The following is an 18,728-nucleotide window of genomic DNA, read 5'->3' as shown; positions in this document are numbered from 1 at the left end:
CTGCTCACTCCTCCCCACCCCCAACCACAGCATCCAGTACACATCCAACACACGGCTCCAGCCTGTCTCTGTCAGCCATCCAGGTTAGGAGGGAACTAAGGAGCCAATAAGGCACCAGATACCATCAGCTCAAGGGTTGTCAGGTCCTGCGCAAATCAACTGTGTGGTAAGCTTCAGTCTGAAGCTTATGGAGAGTTCCACAGCTCTGAAAAACCTCTTGTGTGGTACCAGTGCCAAAGACCCCACGTCCCAAGGACCTCTGCAGGCTTGGACTCCGGCCTGTAGTTGTAGGACCTCTGCAGCTACAGGCCAGAGGCTCTGACATCCCACCTGATGAAGACCCTGGAGTTGCTTGTCCTGGTTCAGCTTCAGCCCCTGGTGAGCTCATCACTGGACCCACTTCAGCTTGCCTACCAGCCTGGCACTGGAGTGGATGATGCCATCATTCACCTCCTACATTGTTCTCTCACCTGGAGACCGCTGGGAGCACTGTGAGCATCATGTTCAACACTAGAAAAACCAAGGAGCTGGTTGTAGACTTTCGCAGGAACAAACATCCTCCACTGAAACCACTGAACATCCAAGGCATGGACATGAAGCTGTGGACAGCTACAGGTACCATGGTGTTCATCTGAACAATAAACTGGAGTCACAATTCAGATGCTCTTTACAGAAAAGGACAGAGCAGGCTGTTTTGCTCTTTTGGAGTGGAGGGCCCACTCCTGAAGACCTTCTATGACTCTGTGGTGGCTTCTGCCATCTTTTACGGTGTGGTCTGCTGGGGCGGCAGCATCTCTGCTGGGGACAGGAAGACACTGAACAGGCTGATCCGCAGGCCCAGTTCTGTTCTAGGATGCCCTCTGGACCCAGTGGAGGTGGTGAGTGACAGGAGAACGGTGGCTAAGCTGTCATCTCTGATGGACAACATCTGCAGGAGACTGACAGCACTGAGCAGCTCCTTCAGTGGCAGCTGCACCCACGGTGTGAGACGGAGAGATTCCACAGGTCTTTCCTCCCCACTGCTGTGAGACTCCACAACAAAGACAAAGATGACCACACACATGCAGACAGACACACACACATCCAGTACACCACGGTAGCCTAGGTCTGTCTCCCTGATGTGCAATTTTTCTGAGGCAACATAGTATTTTATTCTAGTCTGTATAGTATGTTATTCTATTTTATCTCATTCTATTCTATTGTTTTTTTCTTAATTTTTGGTGCTCTTAACTTGGTACTGTCCACTCTCTGTCGTGACCAAGACAAATTTCCCACATGTGGGGCTAATAAAGGTTTATCTTATCTTATCTTATCTTATCTTATCTTATCTTATCTTATCTTATCTTATCTTATCTTATCTTATCTTATCTTATCTTATGGCAATGCTGTGAAATGAGTAACGCCCTATTATTCCATATCCATGTAACCAATTTCGGCAGTCAGGGGATATGACAGATCTTTTCACATCTTGTAGTCTTAGATTTGTAGTGCATTCTTTGAATTCTGAATGTGTCACGGTGAATGAATATGATCGTGCTATGGCATCAATTAAACAGGGACCTGTGACAGACACGTCTAACACAGATTGCTGTGTTGCATTAAATAAATGGGTACAAATTTACCTTTTACTAAGCTACTGAACTGACGAGACAGAAAAACTGATCCACAGTAAGCTGTTTTAGGTAAAACACCTTTTAAACTTCATTATACTAACTATTATATTAACTATACTAACTGCTCAAACACTGTCAAACATTAAAACACAATCATAAGTGTAACTCATAAAACTCATTGTCATTTTACCCAACTGTATTACAGGTATTGCTTATCTGGGTGGTGTCTGCAGTGCGAAGAAGAAGTGTGTGTTAGCTGAGGACAATGGTCTCAATTTGGCTTTCACTATTGCTCATGAGCTGGGACACAAGTAGGTTCAAGTTTTAAACAATTGTATTGTAATCAATATATCCTGTTATTATCCTGCATTATCTTTTAAAAATGCTGTAAATCATAAATGGATTAATACTTCTATTGCACTTCTATGACACTTTTCTATACAAGTATCAAGTTTGACGCCCCTCATCTCTTTCTCTATCTCTATCTCATACCTAAGGTCTTTTATCTAACACTCTCCTACATACTCACGCTCCAGTGGATGCATTGGGGGAAAGTCTAGGTTTGATATCTTGGCCAAGATGCACATAAGATACACAGGGACTGTAAGAGCTGGGAATTGGTCCACCAGCTTTTCACTAAATAAACCAACTCTACCATTTCAGCCACAACTGTTAAATGTATGCATAACAATTAAAATCATGCACAATGCATATTTTCAAGCTACAGTATGTGGGAAGTATAGCGTTCTTCAATTTCTCCCACACCCAGCAATGGTCACGTCCTCAACTGGGTGCCCCACCCCGTCCAATTGGCTTACGTGCACCCATGAGCCCTGGAGACGCAGACTAGACATCCCAATGTGGGCTGACTCACCCTAGACAGCAAGGTGGCCAGAGCACGCTATTTGGTTCATATACAACCATTGCAAGAGCTGCAAGTTGGACTTCTTTCCGGTGGGTTTTGGACTCCGCCAATGCTACAGTGGGTCACTGACTCTGTTCGTAACTTTTAGTCTCGTCTCTGCCTTTCACAAACAGTGTAGTTCTGTTGGCTTCATCAGGTGGTGGCCCACTGGAGTGGTTTGCAGCAGAAATGAGAATCAGCAGCTCCACGTCTGAAGCAAAGCTCCACAGCTGTAAAAGGGTGGAGTGCCCACTCCAGCACAGGGACAAGTTGGTGCCCCAAGTGAAGGAGTTAAAGAATCTCGGGGTCTTGTTCACAAGTGAGGGGAGAGGGTAGCGAGAGATCGACAGACGAATTAGTGTGGTGGCTGCAATGATGCGAATGCTGTAACCGTGTGTTGTCGTGAAACAAGAGCTCATTGTAAAAGCGAAGCTTTCAATTTACTGGTCGATCTACGTCCCTACTCTCACTTATGGTCACAAGCTTTGGGTAGGGATCGAAAGAGAATGTGTGTACAAATGGTGGAAAGGAGCTTTCTCTGAAGGGCCTCTCCCTTAGAGATAGGGTGAGTACGTCAGCCATCTGGGAGGATTGCAGAGTAGAGCCTCTACTCCTCCACATCAAAAGGAGCGACTCGAGGTTCTGGAGGCATCTAAAAGAATGCTTCCTGTGTGCCAACTGCGTGAGGTGTTCCAAGTATGTCCCAAAGTGAATAGACTCTGGGGAAGACCCAGAATGCTGAAGAGATATTTCTTGGTTGGCCCGGGAACTCCTCGGCGGGACAAATAAGCTACAGGAGGTAGCTGGGGAGAAGGGTGGACCCTGGAGAAGTGGAAGAAAATGGATAGATGGATGGATGGTATCAGCGTGGGATGTATTTCAGCAGTCTTGTAGGAATGGGATCTAAGAAAACACGCTGATAGTTTGGAGGAAGTAATTACTGAAGTTAACTCAGAAAGATCTATTGGAGAAAAAGACTCTAAATGAATATCAATTTAAAGTAGTTGTAACATTACATCTATGGGATTGTTATGAGTAATTTTCCCCCTAATGGTTAAAATTTTATTTCTGAAGAAATTAATGAAGCTACCATGAGTTGACTTTAAAGGGATGGTTGGCTCAACAGAGCTCTGACTTTTTGTCAGCGTGGCTACAGTGCTGAAGACAAATCTAGGGTTCTTATTTTCTTTAATCAGTGATGAATAATAATGTTTTAGGAGGGCTTTTTTTTATAAAGCAGCAAACTGACTTTCCAGGCTAAATGATGATCCTCTAAATGACTGAAGTGCCATTTCTTCTTTCCATCAGCATGGCTACAGCTTTCTGCTTTAAGGTGCACGTTTGATTGCTACGCAAGGAAATTAACTACTTCTGATTTGAGGCTTTCTTTTCTGGAGGAGTTACAGAATCTACAGTCAACACAGTGAAGATGTAAAATTGTCAACAAGATGATTAGCCTATGTGGGAGTAGAGCTCATACTGCTGCTCTATACTGTGTAGACACAAGCCATTAAAGAAGATAAGAGTGGATGAATTTTATCCTGAGATGTAATTACAGCACTTTCTGAAAGACTGCTATCTACTGTGATGAAAACTGCTGCTGTGTAATGCATTATTGTAAATTTAAAGGAAATTAGGAAATGATCAGACAAAAGATGCTTTTCAGGAAATGCTGTTAAATGTTCAGTTTCTGTGTCATATGTCAGAACAAGATCTACAGTGAGATTAAAGTTATGGGTTCTTTTACATTTTGAGAGAAGCCATTTGAGTCTAATATAGATAAACTTCTGTGTTGAGGCTGTCATTTTTAGGTTTCCAAATGAATTAAAACTCTGTCTGTGTTGTTGGTTGATTAATTAGCTGGAGCGGAAGATTATTGCCACACCAGCTCGTCAGGCTGTGATTCAAGGATTCTGACAATTCTGCTGGGGTATTGGTTCATTGAAACTAAAATAAGCATCCTGCTGTAACTATACACGTGCACATGAACTGACTGACAGCACAGTGACAGAAAGCTGACACCACATTCACCTGGGAATCATGTATAAAAGCTTAAAGAAGCTTTGTGGCTGTTCTAAGTACCACAGAAGTCATTACTGTTTTCAGTCAGCAGCTCTCTTCCATTTTTGGGGAAAAATAATGAGCTGGCACACACTGTACCTCAGTGCAGTCTATGAACATGCACAACAGGGCAATGGTGTTACATAAGTGCACGCACAGATTCATGATTCATCCAGACACACTAAAGAGAATTCTCGTGTGTGTGTGTGTGTGTGCGTGTGTGTGTGTGTGTGTGTGTGTGTGTGTGTGTGTGTGTGTGTGTGTGTCACAAAGGTGTCAAAGCACTATGCTGTTAGTATAAACTTAGAACAGACAGTACTGTATGAGTGTTTTAATGCACCATGCTTATTACTGATCACATCCAATAGAAATAAAATAGATCACAATAGTTATTTCATGTCAAAAACACAAACCAAAACAAAGCCAAAAACTTCACCGGAACTATACTGACCTTTGAAACCTATACTGCGATATTCTCAAGAGTTCTTTAAGTGATGATTATAATGTAAAAAAATAAACAGGACTGAAAATCACTTTAAAATGACTATTTTAATGACATATACAGTAGCTCTCAGGAGAGTTGTCTTTGCAATCTGTGCATATGTTTTATTGTGTAACACCCATTTGGAACAACCTGTATAGTGTGTTCTGTGGAGAATTTTGTATTATATATGTTGTAAGTTGGTGGCTTTTAGTCATTTTTAAAGTGTTTCAGCATATTTGTGTCCAGACATTTTGATCTGGACTTTGATGGAGCAATAATTTATTCTATTTATTAGTGCAAGTGTATCATTGGCTTACTGTCTGGCCTAGACAAAGCCCATTTGGTCACAATGTACTATGAATGGAGTGGGGTTTCTTCTGCCAAGGACTATTTTAAGGTCTACCTATGGGAGTGTAGGATCTTTGCCTGACTAATGATGGTAGCGTTCATGTTTGGAGACCTGAGGATTGAATGCAATTCTTAACATGCTGACTGTGGTGCAGAAAATGCTTCAGATTCGATCGATGTGATCAAGTACAAAAATTGGGAGCTTGGGAAGTCCGGGATCATCTTCAATCTACTCTATGTATACTATCCTGTCTTTTCAGCATGGGAATGAGCCATGATGATGACCACGCCACCTGCATTGGCTATTCCCATATAATGTCTGGTGAGTGGGTGAAAGGAAGAAATCCCAGTGATCTTTCCTGGTCGTCCTGCAGTCGCAATGACCTGGAGAATTTCCTCAGGTACAAAACACAAGTTGGAAAGTCTCTCTTCTCGAGTTATTGTTGTTTTACATTGTTTACATAGCTAGCTAAAGTCTTTGCCAAGGAATAGTGTCTTGTCTAAAAAGTCAAGTTACAATGAAAATATAAAAAACATGCATTGTGGATGTTGATATCATCAATTACCACCTATATCTCTTTTCAAAAGAAAAAACTAATACTGTTTAAATATCCCTGCTGTAAATGCCAAGTCTCTTGTGAATGGGACAATAAAAAGAAAATGAAAAGAGAATTTTTTTGAAGTAAAATTGATTATTGTTAGCAAACCTGATCAATGTCTCTTTTTGGTATTTCAAACAGATCAAAAACCAGCACCTGCCTACTTCACACAGACCTCAGGAGGCGTTACCAGGTCCAGCTGCCCCCCAAGCTGCCCGGCATGCACTACAGTGTGGTTGAACAGTGCCAGATCCTTTTTGGAACCAATGCAACCTTCTGCAGTGAAATGGAGGTACAATCCCATTGCACCTGTGTATAATATTTGATATATTAGGCAGCTTTTACTAAAGGAGGTGGGATTTTAAAATTTCAGAAATCTTCCCATAAATAGCAAAATAGTTTAATGGTTGCTTTTTTTTTAAAACTCTTCAGAAAGTACTATTCTGACTATTCTCATAATAAAAATAAGACACCTTGTCCCATGCTTCCCGCTTTGTGCTTTTGGATGAAGCAATAACAAGACACCATCCTTTTAAATTACCGTATTTCCCGGACTACAAAGCGCACCTGAATATTAGCCGCACAAGCTAAAATCAGGGGAAAATCCTGTTTTGTACATACATTAGCCGCACCTGACTAAAAGCCGCAGGTGTTTCAATGTTGACTTATCATATGTAAGAGAATATGCACAAAGCGAATTGTCAGGAAAGAGATGGCTGTTTGGAGACACACCCCTTTTATTAATATTTTGAAAAACAAGTTATGGGTACATATTTGCACATGTAGTACATAACAGTAACCTACAGCACACCAGAAAAATAGATTCAGACTACCTTTTAGGCTCAGGTGCAGTGACACGGCTTTAACAAGAAGAAAAGTCAGTCATTCACCATCTTTCTCTTCTTCCTGCGCACTGAAACCACCAAAGTCCTCTTCTCCAGTGTCGGAAACGAACAGGCTCTCCGCTTCTCTCCTTCGTTGTCACTTTCAAAACCAAAGAAATCCTCGTTGTCAGTGTCGGAGTCGAACACCCTCAGAAGGGCCGTGGCGGTGTCCTCCTCTCCATCAGGCAGCAGTCCAGCCCAAATGACTATGTGAATGGGTTCAGGCAACAATTTATTTGTTGCAGGTGAGCTGGCAAGGGAGACATTGGTTGCATCACCGGCTAAAATAAAAGAGAGATATGATCGCTGCGCTAAGTTGTGTGAGTTTAGTCCTTGGCTCTTTCTCCACTGGTGAGTTCACCATTATAGGCCAAGAACTATGTGATTTCAGCTCCTGGTCATCAGAAGTCGGTGAAGTTATTTCATGTTAATTTGTTAAAACCTTGTCATGTCTTCTCCTATTTGTCAAGGAGGAGATACAGTTGTCAGTCCCCTTTTGGTAGCTAGTGGAATCCGGACCATTTGCCTGAAGCTCAGGCTTGTAAACTCATTTTGAAATACAGTATCTGTGTTTGCTAGGTGATGTGCTTTCTTGCACAGATTGAGTGTAGCATGACCTTGATGTAGGGGATGCACAGCCTATTTTCCAGCATTTTTAGTTTGTCTTTGGAACCATAAATGTCTAGAAGCTGAGGTAGAGTACATGCTCCATGGTTGTTGGTGCAAAAGAGTGAAAGAGGAAAAGTTTTATTGTGGTTTGATCAGAAAATGTTACTGACAGGTAGGTGCATTGTCAAAAAGAGCACATGAAGTGACAGCTTTTATTACTTGATCTTGGTTGTATTCCTAGAATGTGATGGCATTTGGCTTGAGGAATGCAAAAGCCATCTTTCAGCACCATATTGGTGGGTTGATGGACAGTGTAGTATATTTACATGATTTGGTGGTTAGAGATATGCACACCGACCACTAGGATATTGTTTCTCAAACTTTTTCAATAATGTCCTTCAAATATTTTTGCCTGTGACCAGCTGATAGCATTTTTAGTATGAAAAGTAAGGGTCTAACAATTCCACAAAACCATTTGTTTTCATTGGAAGAAATTAACAAAATTAATGGTTTAAAAATACTGTATGTATAAAAATCTTCCTCTCACCCGCTGGGGATGACGTGCATGTGTTCAAGCTCGAGTTGTGGGGGAGACAGGTCCCTTTTTCCTTTTCGTTTTTCTGTCTAATATATTTATTATCTTGTCATCGGCAGTAGATGCTCATATGCTTTGTTTTTATTGTGGGATGTTAACAAGAAGTTTTGTGTTTACTTTACTGACTAAAAAGACAAGAGAAAAGAAACAATATGTTTTGAAAGAGTTTGGTGGTAAATTAATCGAAACATTGAACATATTATGTTAACACCCGCATTTATGTGGGAATTCATGTTATCATCTTTATGTCTCAGCACCTCATGTGTGCTGGGCTGTGGTGCTTAATAGAGGGAGAGACATCCTGCAAGACTAAACTGGATCCTCCCCTGGACGGAACGGAGTGTGGGGCAGACAAGGTAGGACTGTTTTGCTCAAAAACAATCTGCATCCATTCACCAATCCTCAGAGCTACCGGTCGTTCAGGCCAGTAGCTTATATTGCGTGTTAGCTTGAAAAAATTACGAATAAAGTATTTGTGAAAACATCTCAATATGTTTTTGTCAGTGGTGCAGGGCAGGCGAATGTGTCAGTAAGACTCCCATCCCTCAGCATGTGGATGGTGACTGGAGTCCATGGAGCCAGTGGAGCTTGTGCAGCCGGACCTGTGGTACTGGAGTCCAGTTCAGACAGAGGAAATGTGACAACCCTCCGTACGTCACCAGTTTGTCTGTGTATTTGCTTACTAATGTTACACGTTCGCCTACCTGAGACCAGAAAGCAAAGAGGGGGCATTTTGTTATGATTTCAAATTTGGTCTCATTAACATCACAAGTATTTGAAGTTAATATAACTGAAAAATTAAAATATTGCAAAAACTTTTCTTTTGTGAATGAATCTCAAAGGTAAACTTTAACATATCTCGAGATTTTTTTGTTTCATTTTAATTTTGATGGTGGCTTTTATCCCACAACAATTCAAAGGTAAGTATGCCAGATGATTAGAATATTTCATGAGATCAGTCTACAAAGGATTTATAGCACCGAAATGTCCAATTTCTGAAAAATGTATTCATTTATATATTACATATGCTGACTGTGAAACAGAAACACTGCAGCTGCTGATTAAGACCACAAGCTAATATAAAGTGTGGTCACATAGCAAGGGTCTTTTTGCAATCAGAAGAGGTGTCCCCTTGCTGGCTATTAAAAAGAAGTATGAGGTTTAAGGCACTTTGCAGGTATTAATCTACTGAATAAGGTTTAAATAAATACTGCTTTTAGTACTAAAAAGGTCCTTACAGGCATTGTGAAATGTATGTAATGCTTACATGTGTTACTTTAATACTAACGCTCCAGTCTTCTTGTTTTCTAAACTAAGTGTTCACACTGTATGTGTTTGTGTGTGTGGGCACAGACCTGGTCCAGGTGGGCGACACTGCCCACAGGCCAGTGTGGAACACAAGGCCTGTGAAGCCCCTCCCTGTCCCAAGGGGTCACCCAGCTTCAGAGATTTGCAGTGTCTATCCTATAACCAACAAGCCAACAAGAAGGGCGGCATGCTGACTGCTATTGTTAATGACGGTGAGTTCCATAGAACGTCGTACTGCACAGTTACAATCATTACAATCAGTGCCTTTCAATAGTGTGTTTGTAAAACTCTGAAGCACATCGGCAGTTTATAAATTTGTCTGGAAGCATGTCTGGGCATCAGATGTCAGTTTCAAAACTATGGCAATGCTTTTCAAATCATATATTGTCATGTGTGGTGCGAGCGGAGCTGAATCAGAACCAGACGGTGTGGAGGCCTCTGGCAGAGACAGAGCTGGTTGGAGCTGCGTAGTGCACACAGTCCACTCAGGACACTTCTCAGGCTCGGACAGCAATGCCGAGTAAGTAGCTGGCTGGATAAGCTCGCCCAATTCCCCAGCAGACAACAGAGGAGGCTGGGTTGGCTTGCCTGAGCTCTCAGTGGAGACAGGAGGCTAAGACTGCCCGGCTGAGCTTCAAGCGTAGACAGACGACTGAACAGGCTGAATGGATTCAAGAACTCTGGGGTCCAGACGTGGCTGACGCCTCTCTGGACCCCTGCGGCTAATGCTTGGCCTCGTCCACCACAGCTGGAAAACTCAAAAACCAATCTTATTTGCGGTCATCTATCGTCCACCTGGGCCTTACACAGAGTTTCTGTCTGATTTCTCAGACTTTTTATCTGATTTAGTTCTCGCTGAAATAATGCTAAAAATGACAGCCTCAGCACGGCATTCGTTAATAGACTCATTTGGTTTCTCTCAAAATGTAAAAGAACCCACCCACCAATTTAATCACACACTTAACAGTGTTTCCCGAAAACCCTCTCCTGTCTGATCATTTCCTGATAACATTCATCAGGAGGAGTAGGCTTCATCACAGCAGATCTTTCTGAAAGCGCTGTAACTAAGTTTAAGAATATAATCCACCCACTGTTATCATCTTTATGCTGCCCTCACGACACGTGACCCTGTGAGGTTAGACAGCTAGCGAACAAATAGAAGAGGTCTTCCACACAAGGCTTGACTTTCTTGTTTTTATGTAACTAGAACATGAGAAAAAATGAAAATGAATCGCTGGTTAACACACATCTTAATAACAACTTGCCGATTAGCCTAGCTTAACATGTACATTACATCAGCATACAGTTCGCTCCATGTAAACACACATAACGACTGTCTCTACACATGTCAATACTCACAAAGACGAACGTTTTCCGAGGTGCGAACGTGTAGAGCACTCTTAGCGTGAACATGAACTAGTCCCTATTTAATAACTGCCGGAGCACTTTTTCACGACATCATAAGCGAAAGGGTACATCAAAGATAGGTTAGTGAACAGGACGCTCCCTCGCTCCATTTCCGCACATAGGATACAAAGATCTCTTGTGGAAATGATGTCTCACTCTGAGCTTATTTATCACTCTGCTTATGTGGCTCAATCAGCACACACACCAACCGCTGACTTTTGACTCAAGGGCATAACACTCCCCGCTTGATATACACACATTATATCACAATAAACATCAATACAACATATTCAAACATCATCTAGCATTGAAGAATATTCATTCAGTCTCTGCAAGCAAAACAACAATCTCTGAAACTGGTCTGAGAAACATTTTAACAGTCCCATCTTTTACAGTCCGCACTTCCACTTTTCGGACCTTCTTGTCGCTGCTGGGGAATGTTTTTACTATTAGTCCCATGGGCCATTCGTTCCTGCTGGCTTGGAGGTCCTTTAGCAGGACCACATCTCCTATTTTGACATTAGGTCTAGTCTCTGTCCATTTTGCACGACCTTGTAAGGTGGATAAATACTCTCCCTTCCACCTTTTCCAAAAAGTGTCAGCGAGGAGTTGAACATGTTTCCATTGTTTCCCAAACAGCTGCCCTGATGAGAAGTTCCCAAGTGGGGCGGACACAGCACTCATCTTCTGCGTTAGTAGCACTGCTGGAGTGAGTACTGCAGGACTGTCAGGGTCGGTGGATATAGGAACAAGAGGCCTTGCATTAATAATTGCCATCACCTCGGCCATGAAGGTGCACAACACTTCATGAGTAAGACGTGTTTGTTCAGTTCGTAACAACATTGCATCCAGAATGCGCCTGGCAACGCCTATAAGGCGCTCCCACGAGCCTCCCATATGAGACGCATGAGGGGGATTGAAAGTCCAAACACACCCTCTCTCTTGCAGGTACTTTCCTACTGCTTTGTTTCCTGAGTTTAGGTCTAATTCCTTACAAGCGCCCACAAAATTCGTGCCTCTGTCCGAGCGCAGAAACTTGGCCGGGCCCCGAATAGAGAAGAGCCTTCTTAATGCATTGATAAAACTATCAGCAGACATAGTCTCTATCAGTTCGATATGCACAGCCCTAGTTGACATGCATGTGAATAACACAGCCCAACGTTTGTTCTGGGAACAACCACCTCTTGTACGACGCGTCACAATAGTCCATGGCCCAAATACATCTAGGCCTACAGTGGTAAAGGGTGGTTCAGGGGTGACTCGGTCTGCAGGCAAGTCTGCCATTTTCTGGATCTGCATTTTGCCTCGCAACTTGCGACATGTGACACACCGATGAATGACAGATGACACAAGCCGCTTCCCTCCAATTATCCAGTACCCAGCACCACGGATAGCTCCTTCAGTTATGTGTCTTCCTTGATGAGCCACTCGTTCATGATAGTGAGTTACAATTAGCATGGCGATGTGGCTGGTAGATGGGATAATCAGAGGGTGCTTTTCATTCTCTGTGAGATCGGCAGCGGAAAGACGTCCACCGACTCGTAAGAGACTGTCTTTGTCCACTACAGGATTGAGCTTTTTGAGTGCATCAAATATGCCACTGACCTTCCTTCCTTTTTTAATGTTTTCAAGCGTCCCTTTGTAAGCTTCTTGTTGGACGGCTCGAATAATGACTGCTTGGGCTCGGGTGAGTTCTTGGACGCTCGGTGTCTCACTGAAACCTTTCCATCCCCTTTGTCCACTTGTCTTTTGTGCAAAGGATGTAACTACATGAATGAGTCTGGCTATGACTCTGCAAAGAGTGATCCAGTTTGAGTACTTTTTGAAACGGTCAGAACCTAACTGTGGCGCTGCTACAGTAGTTTTCATTACTTTTATTTCCGGATGTATCTCTCTGTCTTTTTCAGGTTCGATGAGCGTGAAAGGACCAGTGTGTGGTTCTGTGTGTGGGTCAGGGTACAGAAAGGGTGGACCTGAGAACCAGGTACTGTTCTGCAGGTCTGCTGCTGGAATGAACCGAGTGGCCTGGTCAGCTGGATTTAACTCACTTGGTACATAATGCCATTGACTCGGATGGGTGGATGCTCTAATGCGCGTAACCCTGTTGGCAACATACATGTAGAATCGTCTGGAGGTGTTGTGTATGTACCCCAACACAATCCTACTGTCTGTGTAAAAAGTCACATTGTCTACTTTAATGTCTAACTCGTCTCTGATGAGCTCAAACATTTCCACCGCGAGCACAGCAGCACATAGTTCCAGGCGTGGTACAGTGTGTGCGGGGCGGGGTGCGAGTTTAGACTTCCCCATCACAAACCCAGTATGACACTGTCCTTCACTGTCAACTGTACGCAGATAGACTACTGCACCTATAGCGACAGTGGAGGCATCACAGAAAATGCAAAGTTCTTTCACTTTCGTTGTGCTTAACGTACCTGGGCTGTAGCACCTTGGTATTTGAAGGTTCTCAAGGGCTTGCAAAGAGTCTTTCCATAAGTCCCACCTCTCCTGTTTCTCAGGGGGTAAGAGTGTGTCCCAGTCTTTTCCATCAGATGACAGTTCCCTGAGTAATGCTTTGCCCTGCATTATTATGGGAGCAGCAAATCCCAAAGGGTCATAGAGGCTATTAACTGTCGACAATACTCCCCTCCGTGTGAATGGTTTGCTCTCATTTGACACCTGGTAAGTGAAGCTGTCAGATTGTAGGTTCCAACAGAGTCCCAAGCTTCTCTGAACTGGAAGAGGGTCTACTCCTAGGTCTAAATCTTTCAGGTCCTTTGCACGATCCTCAACAGGGAAAGCTTCCATGACTTGACTGCAGTTTGATGCCACCTTGTGGAGGCGCAAGTTAGACTCTGCCAACATGTTTTGCGTTCTTGTGAGCAGGTTGATTGCTTCCTCTGGCGTGGCGACTGATGTGAGACCATCGTCAACATAAAACTGACGCTCAACAAACTGTCTTGCATCAGATCCGTGTTCTCGTTCTCCCTGCTGTGCTGCCTGTCTCATGCAGTAGATGGCAACAGCGGGTGACGGGCTGTTTCCAAACACGTGGACCTTCATTCTAAACTCAACTATGCTCTTTGTAATGTCATTGTCCTCATACCACAGATAACGCAGATAATCTCTGTGGTCTTCGCGCACAACGAAGCAGTAAAACATTTGCTGCACATCGGCTGTCAGGGCTATGGGCTCTTTGCGGAAGCGCAACAGCACTCCCAATAGGGAGTTGTTCAAATCAGGTCCGCCAAGAAGCACTTGATTGAGCGAAATTCCATCACATTCTGCACTTGAATCAAACACGACTCGTATTTGTTGTGGCTTCTGTGGGTGGTATACCCCAAACGTGGGCAGATACCAATGTTCTTTACTTAGTGGCAGAGGAGGGGCAGGCTCGGCTTGGTCGTTATCCAACATTTTCTGCATGAATTGGATGTAGTGATCTTTCATTTCTGGTCTCTTTTCCAAAGTCTTTCGGAGAGAGCAGAGGCGTTTTAGGGCTTGTTCTCTGTTGTCAGGGAGCCTCCTTCTCTGTGAGCGAAAGGGTAAAGGTGCAACCCAGCTGTTCTCTTGGTTTTGATAAACTTCACTGTCCATTATTGTCAGGAATGCTCTGTCGTCGATAGACATGGCTTGTTTGTTATCACCCTCAGATCTAACAAACACAGAGTGTCCCAAATCGTCTGTGATGCAGGTTGCATTCATAGTGACCCCATAATTCTCTTTAACGTGAATTGTGTTTGGGCAAGGCTCAAAATAGGATGCACGTCCATTATCTAAGGTGTGTGTTTTATAGACATTGACCTCTGACTGACTGTGCACTTTTCCTAGACACACCTCCCCCACAATAACCCAACCCAGGTCTAGCCTTTGGGCGTATGGTGCATCATTGGGTCCGTTGATTTGCTCACGTACCTTATGGACCCTGATGACGTCCCTTCCAAGGAGTAAAAGGATTGGGGCGTGGTGGTCGACAGGTGGGATGTTATCTGTCACTGGAAGAAGATGTGGGTGATGCTGGGCAATCTCTGGAGAGGGTATTTCAGATCTATTGTCCGGCACAGAGTCACATTCAATTAAAGGGGGTAGCTGGATGTTGACTTCTCCATCCAAAGACTCGAGGAAGAAGTTTACAGCTCTCCTACCTGAGGTTTGTTCTCTGCCAGAGCAAGTCTTTAAGGTGTATGGAGTGGGTTTGGCATTGATTTTGAAAAGGCTGAAAAACTCTGACTTAACCAGTGACCTGTTGGACTGATCATCTATTACTGCATACATTTTTATAGCTCTCTCTTTTTGGCCTGCGGGATACACTTTGACCAAACTGATCTTAGAACATGAACGTGGGCTATCACCTTGGCCACATACCTCTGTGCACTTCGACTCGACTGAAGGTGAGCTCTCGATTTGCTCTTCATTGTCGTTGTTTCCTGGTGTAGTACTCTTAGGGGCAAGAGTAGGACCAGGATGCATTGCAGATAAGTGTTTGAGGCTGTCACATTCAATACACTTAACCATTGCTTTACAGTTTTTTGCAATGTGTTGGACAGACCCACAGCATCTGTAGCATATGTGGTGCTCTTTGAGATAGGCTTGTCTTTCTTCAATAGTTTTGTCTCTAAAGAGCTTACACTTTTTGAGTGGATGTGGTTTTTTGTGGATTGGGCACTGGCGATCCGGTTCCTCCATTTTCTTTGGACTGAGATTATTCTGGTCCGGCTCTGCCGTAATGTCCATTTTGTGTGCTGACACAGTAGGTTTGCGACTATATGACCTCAGTTTTTCTGTGGGAGAAGGGACATGGGTGTTGGCCTTGGACATAGCAAAGCTTGGGTCATTCCTCATTTTCGCTTGCCGCTGGACAAATTGTGTGAAAACTGAGAAAGGAGGAAATGACACACTATGAATCTCCTTGTACTGAGTTCCTACAGTTGTCCACTTTTCCTGTAGGTTGAAGGGAAGTTTTTCCACTATTTGCCTGACTCCTCTAGCTGTGTCCAGGTAAGCAAGTCCTGGGAGCGCGCCATCTTGTTTAGCACACTGAAGCTCCAATAAGATGTCACTAAGTTCCTGCAGCTTAACATTGTCTTTGTTTGTGAGTTTGGGAAAGTCCTCTACCTTTTTTAAGAGTGCGTCCTCAATAGCCTCAGGTGAGCCGTAGCACTCTTCAAGGCGTTGCCAGACCATCTTCGCACCTGCAGCAGGATTGAGGGTGTGTACAGCACGAATGCGCTTAGCCTGTTTGGATGATGTTGGACCCAACCATTTTGTTAACAAGTCTAATTCCTCTCTTGGAGACAAATTTAGGTCTTTGGTTGCGCTGATGAATGAGGTTTTCCATGCCCAATAGTTTTCAGGTTTGTCATCAAATTGCAAAAGACCTGTGCTGACTAGTTCTTTGCGAATTAGGTATTTTGCAAACTGTTGCATTTCACTTGATTCAGGTACACAGTTGTTAAGGTTGGGGGTGTGCTTTGTGGAGTTGGACCAGTACGTGTCGACTACACCAGTGTTCACTGTTTGCTCCTGTTTCCTTTCTCTATTTACAGGTGGTGTTTTCGTCTGAGTGTTGGTTATAAAAGGATTAGTTATTTGTGTACTGTCTTGTGCATCTACTTCATTGCAATTTCCTTTAGGAGGCTGTGCTGAGTCGTGCTGAGTGTCTGGGTAGAGGAACTCACATTGTTGTTGAACATATTCGTTAGTGCGGTGCACTGTACTGATGGGCTCAGCTTCCTCACAAAGTTCTCCGTAGAGCTCCCCGCTCTGAATCTCTGCTTCTTCATAGGCTGAGGCCTCTGCTTCAGCTGCGGCTATTGCTTTTTGGCACTGGAGGACATGTAGATGAGCATCCAGTTCAGCTCTCTGTTTCATTGCATTAGCTTCCTTTTCAGCGAAGGCCAGTTGAGCTCGTGCTGCTTGAGCTTTGGCGTAGGCCCTTGCAGCTGCAGAAGCTGTTGATGAGGATGTCCGTTGAGAACGCCTTGTCGAGGTTCTGGATTGCTGCGACTTGGTGTCGAATGGTTGAGACCGTTGCTGCGTTGTAGCTGGTTGAGTGGCAACGTCTGGTTGCTGTTCACCACCGGCTGCTTCGTCTAGCTCTTCAGCAGCGTAGTCTTTTAGGTAATTTCTTCCTGAGCGTAGACTCATGTTGCTTAAAGTAGCTCTGTATGTTTGAACCCGCTGAGTAGGCGTCTTTTCCTTCGTCTTTTTACTATGCTGCCCTCACGACACGTGACCCTGTGAGGTTAGACAGCTAGCGAACAAATAGAAGAGGTCTTCCACACAAGGCTTGACTTTCTTGTTTTTATGTAACTAGAACATGAGAAAAAATGAAAATGAATCGCTGGTTAACACACATCTTAATAACAACTTGCCGATTAGCCTAGCTTAACATGTACATTACATCAGCATACAGTTCGCTCCATGTAAACACACATAACGACTGTCTCTACACATGTCAATACTCACAAAGACGAACGTTTTCCGAGGTGCGAACGTGTAGAGCACTCTTAGCGTGAACATGAACTAGTCCCTATTTAATAACTGCCGGAGCACTTTTTCACGACATCATAAGCGAAAGGGTACATCAAAGATAGGTTAGTGAACAGGACGCTCCCTCGCTCCATTTCCGCACATAGGATACAAAGATCTCTTGTGGAAATGATGTCTCACTCTGAGCTTATTTATCACTCTGCTTATGTGGCTCAATCAGCACACACACCAACCGCTGACTTTTGACTCAAGGGCATAACAATCTTCAATGCCCTGTACCAACACAGAGCAGAGCAGCTATCTGAACGCTGCTCCAACAGAGGTCGATCATCTTGTTAATAATTTCACCTCCTCACTACGTACGACTCTGGATACTGTAGCTCCTGTGAAAACTAAGGTCTCTAATCAGAAGTACCTGACTCCGTGGTATAATTCTCAAACACGTAGCCTAAAGCAGATGACTCGTAATCTGGAGAGGAAATGGCGTGTCACAAATTTAGAGGATCATCATTTAGCCTGGAGAAATAGTTTGCTGCTTTATAAGAAAGCCCTCCACAAAGCCAGAACATCTTACTATTCATCACTGATTGAAGACAATAAGAAGGTTTCTCTTCAGCTCTGTAGCCAGGCTGACAAACAGTCAGAGTACTATAAAGGTTGTCCTTTAGGTGATTGTTGTTGTCATTTGGCGCTATATAAATACACAGAGGATAATGAGGGAAAAACAGCTGGGACTAATTACATATAATAAGACAAGGAAGCAAAAGTGAAAACACTGAACACAGGAAGTGTCAAAATCAAACAGGAATCATGACACATTCACAAAGACGTGGACTTGACACTGTGACATGGAGACTGACAGAGGAGAGCGTGGAGCACGGAGACCACGAAACAAGTGAGACCCAGCAAAACACCGAGACAGAAACCTAAAGACTGAAACTATAACATAAGCACAAGACCATAAAGAGAACTGTGGGTCACAGAGCACCGTGACATATATCATATGTAACTCTTAATCCATAATGTCAGTAACATGAGTGGTTAGGTTAATGGATCATATTGGATTATGCTTTGTTTATCCCAATATCTGCTCCCACAGTTTTAGCCATTAACAAGCCAGTACTGAGTCTGGGATGGGTACACTGCTGTGTACGAGGCATTCGTTTAAAAATATTGTAGTTTTGAATTGGGGCAAACCAATCAACTCAACTGATTTGGATGCCAGCACAAATATATTAAATAAGTTAAATGTGAGAGCATCCTCTGGAGCAGGGGTCCCCAACTCCAGGCCTTGAGGGCCGGTGTCCTGCAGGTTTTAGATGTGTCCTTGATCCATCACAGCTGATTCAAATGGCTAAATGACCTCCTCAACATGTCCTGAAGTTCTCCAGAGGCCTGGTAATGAGCTAATCATTTGATTCAGG

General features: G+C 43.5%; 2 protein-coding genes across 4 annotated transcripts in view; one reads left to right on the top strand and one right to left on the bottom strand.

Moving 5' to 3' along the window:
• adamts17 (ADAM metallopeptidase with thrombospondin type 1 motif, 17) overlaps positions 1 to 18,728 on the top strand; it is a 108,852-nt gene that overhangs the window by 50,188 nt on the left and 39,936 nt on the right. For both annotated transcript variants that reach the window (XM_026183489.1, XM_026183405.1), the window contains exons 8-13: positions 1,819 to 1,924; positions 5,671 to 5,811; positions 6,151 to 6,301; positions 8,352 to 8,453; positions 8,602 to 8,747; positions 9,451 to 9,617. In XM_026183489.1, the coding sequence (XP_026039274.1) occupies positions 1,819 to 1,924; positions 5,671 to 5,811; positions 6,151 to 6,301; positions 8,352 to 8,453; positions 8,602 to 8,747; positions 9,451 to 9,617 (813 nt within the window). The remainder of the gene's footprint in view (positions 1 to 1,818; positions 1,925 to 5,670; positions 5,812 to 6,150; positions 6,302 to 8,351; positions 8,454 to 8,601; positions 8,748 to 9,450; positions 9,618 to 18,728) is intronic.
• Positions 10,274 to 17,561, bottom strand: LOC113031237 (uncharacterized). Of its 2 annotated transcripts, none has more exons than XR_003273718.1 (2): positions 10,765 to 17,561; positions 10,274 to 10,608 (listed from the first exon to the last, which is right to left on the bottom strand). XR_003273718.1 is itself a non-coding variant. In XM_026183292.1 (2 exons), the coding sequence occupies exon 2, from the start codon at positions 16,957 to 16,959 to the stop codon at positions 11,131 to 11,133; it is 5,829 nt and encodes a 1,942-aa protein (XP_026039077.1). In that variant the 5' UTR covers positions 16,960 to 17,124; positions 17,281 to 17,561; the 3' UTR covers positions 10,274 to 11,130. The 2 variants fall into 2 exon arrangements, 1 of the variants encoding a protein (XP_026039077.1); XM_026183292.1 differs by having other exon boundaries at positions 10,274 to 17,124; positions 17,281 to 17,561.

This window comes from Astatotilapia calliptera, chromosome 1 (genome assembly GCF_900246225.1).
Source record: "Astatotilapia calliptera chromosome 1, fAstCal1.2, whole genome shotgun sequence".
Classification (NCBI taxonomy): Eukaryota; Metazoa; Chordata; class Actinopteri; order Cichliformes; family Cichlidae; genus Astatotilapia; species Astatotilapia calliptera.
The sequence above is the reverse complement of the archived record's forward strand: the minus strand, read 5'-3'. Positions and strand labels throughout refer to the sequence as shown.

What these genes read in the sequence shown, in the direction of transcription:
- LOC113031237 (XM_026183292.1), bottom strand. Translation starts at nt 16,959, where the DNA reads ATGAGTCTACGCTCAGGAAGAAATTACCTAAAAGACTACGCTGCTGAA.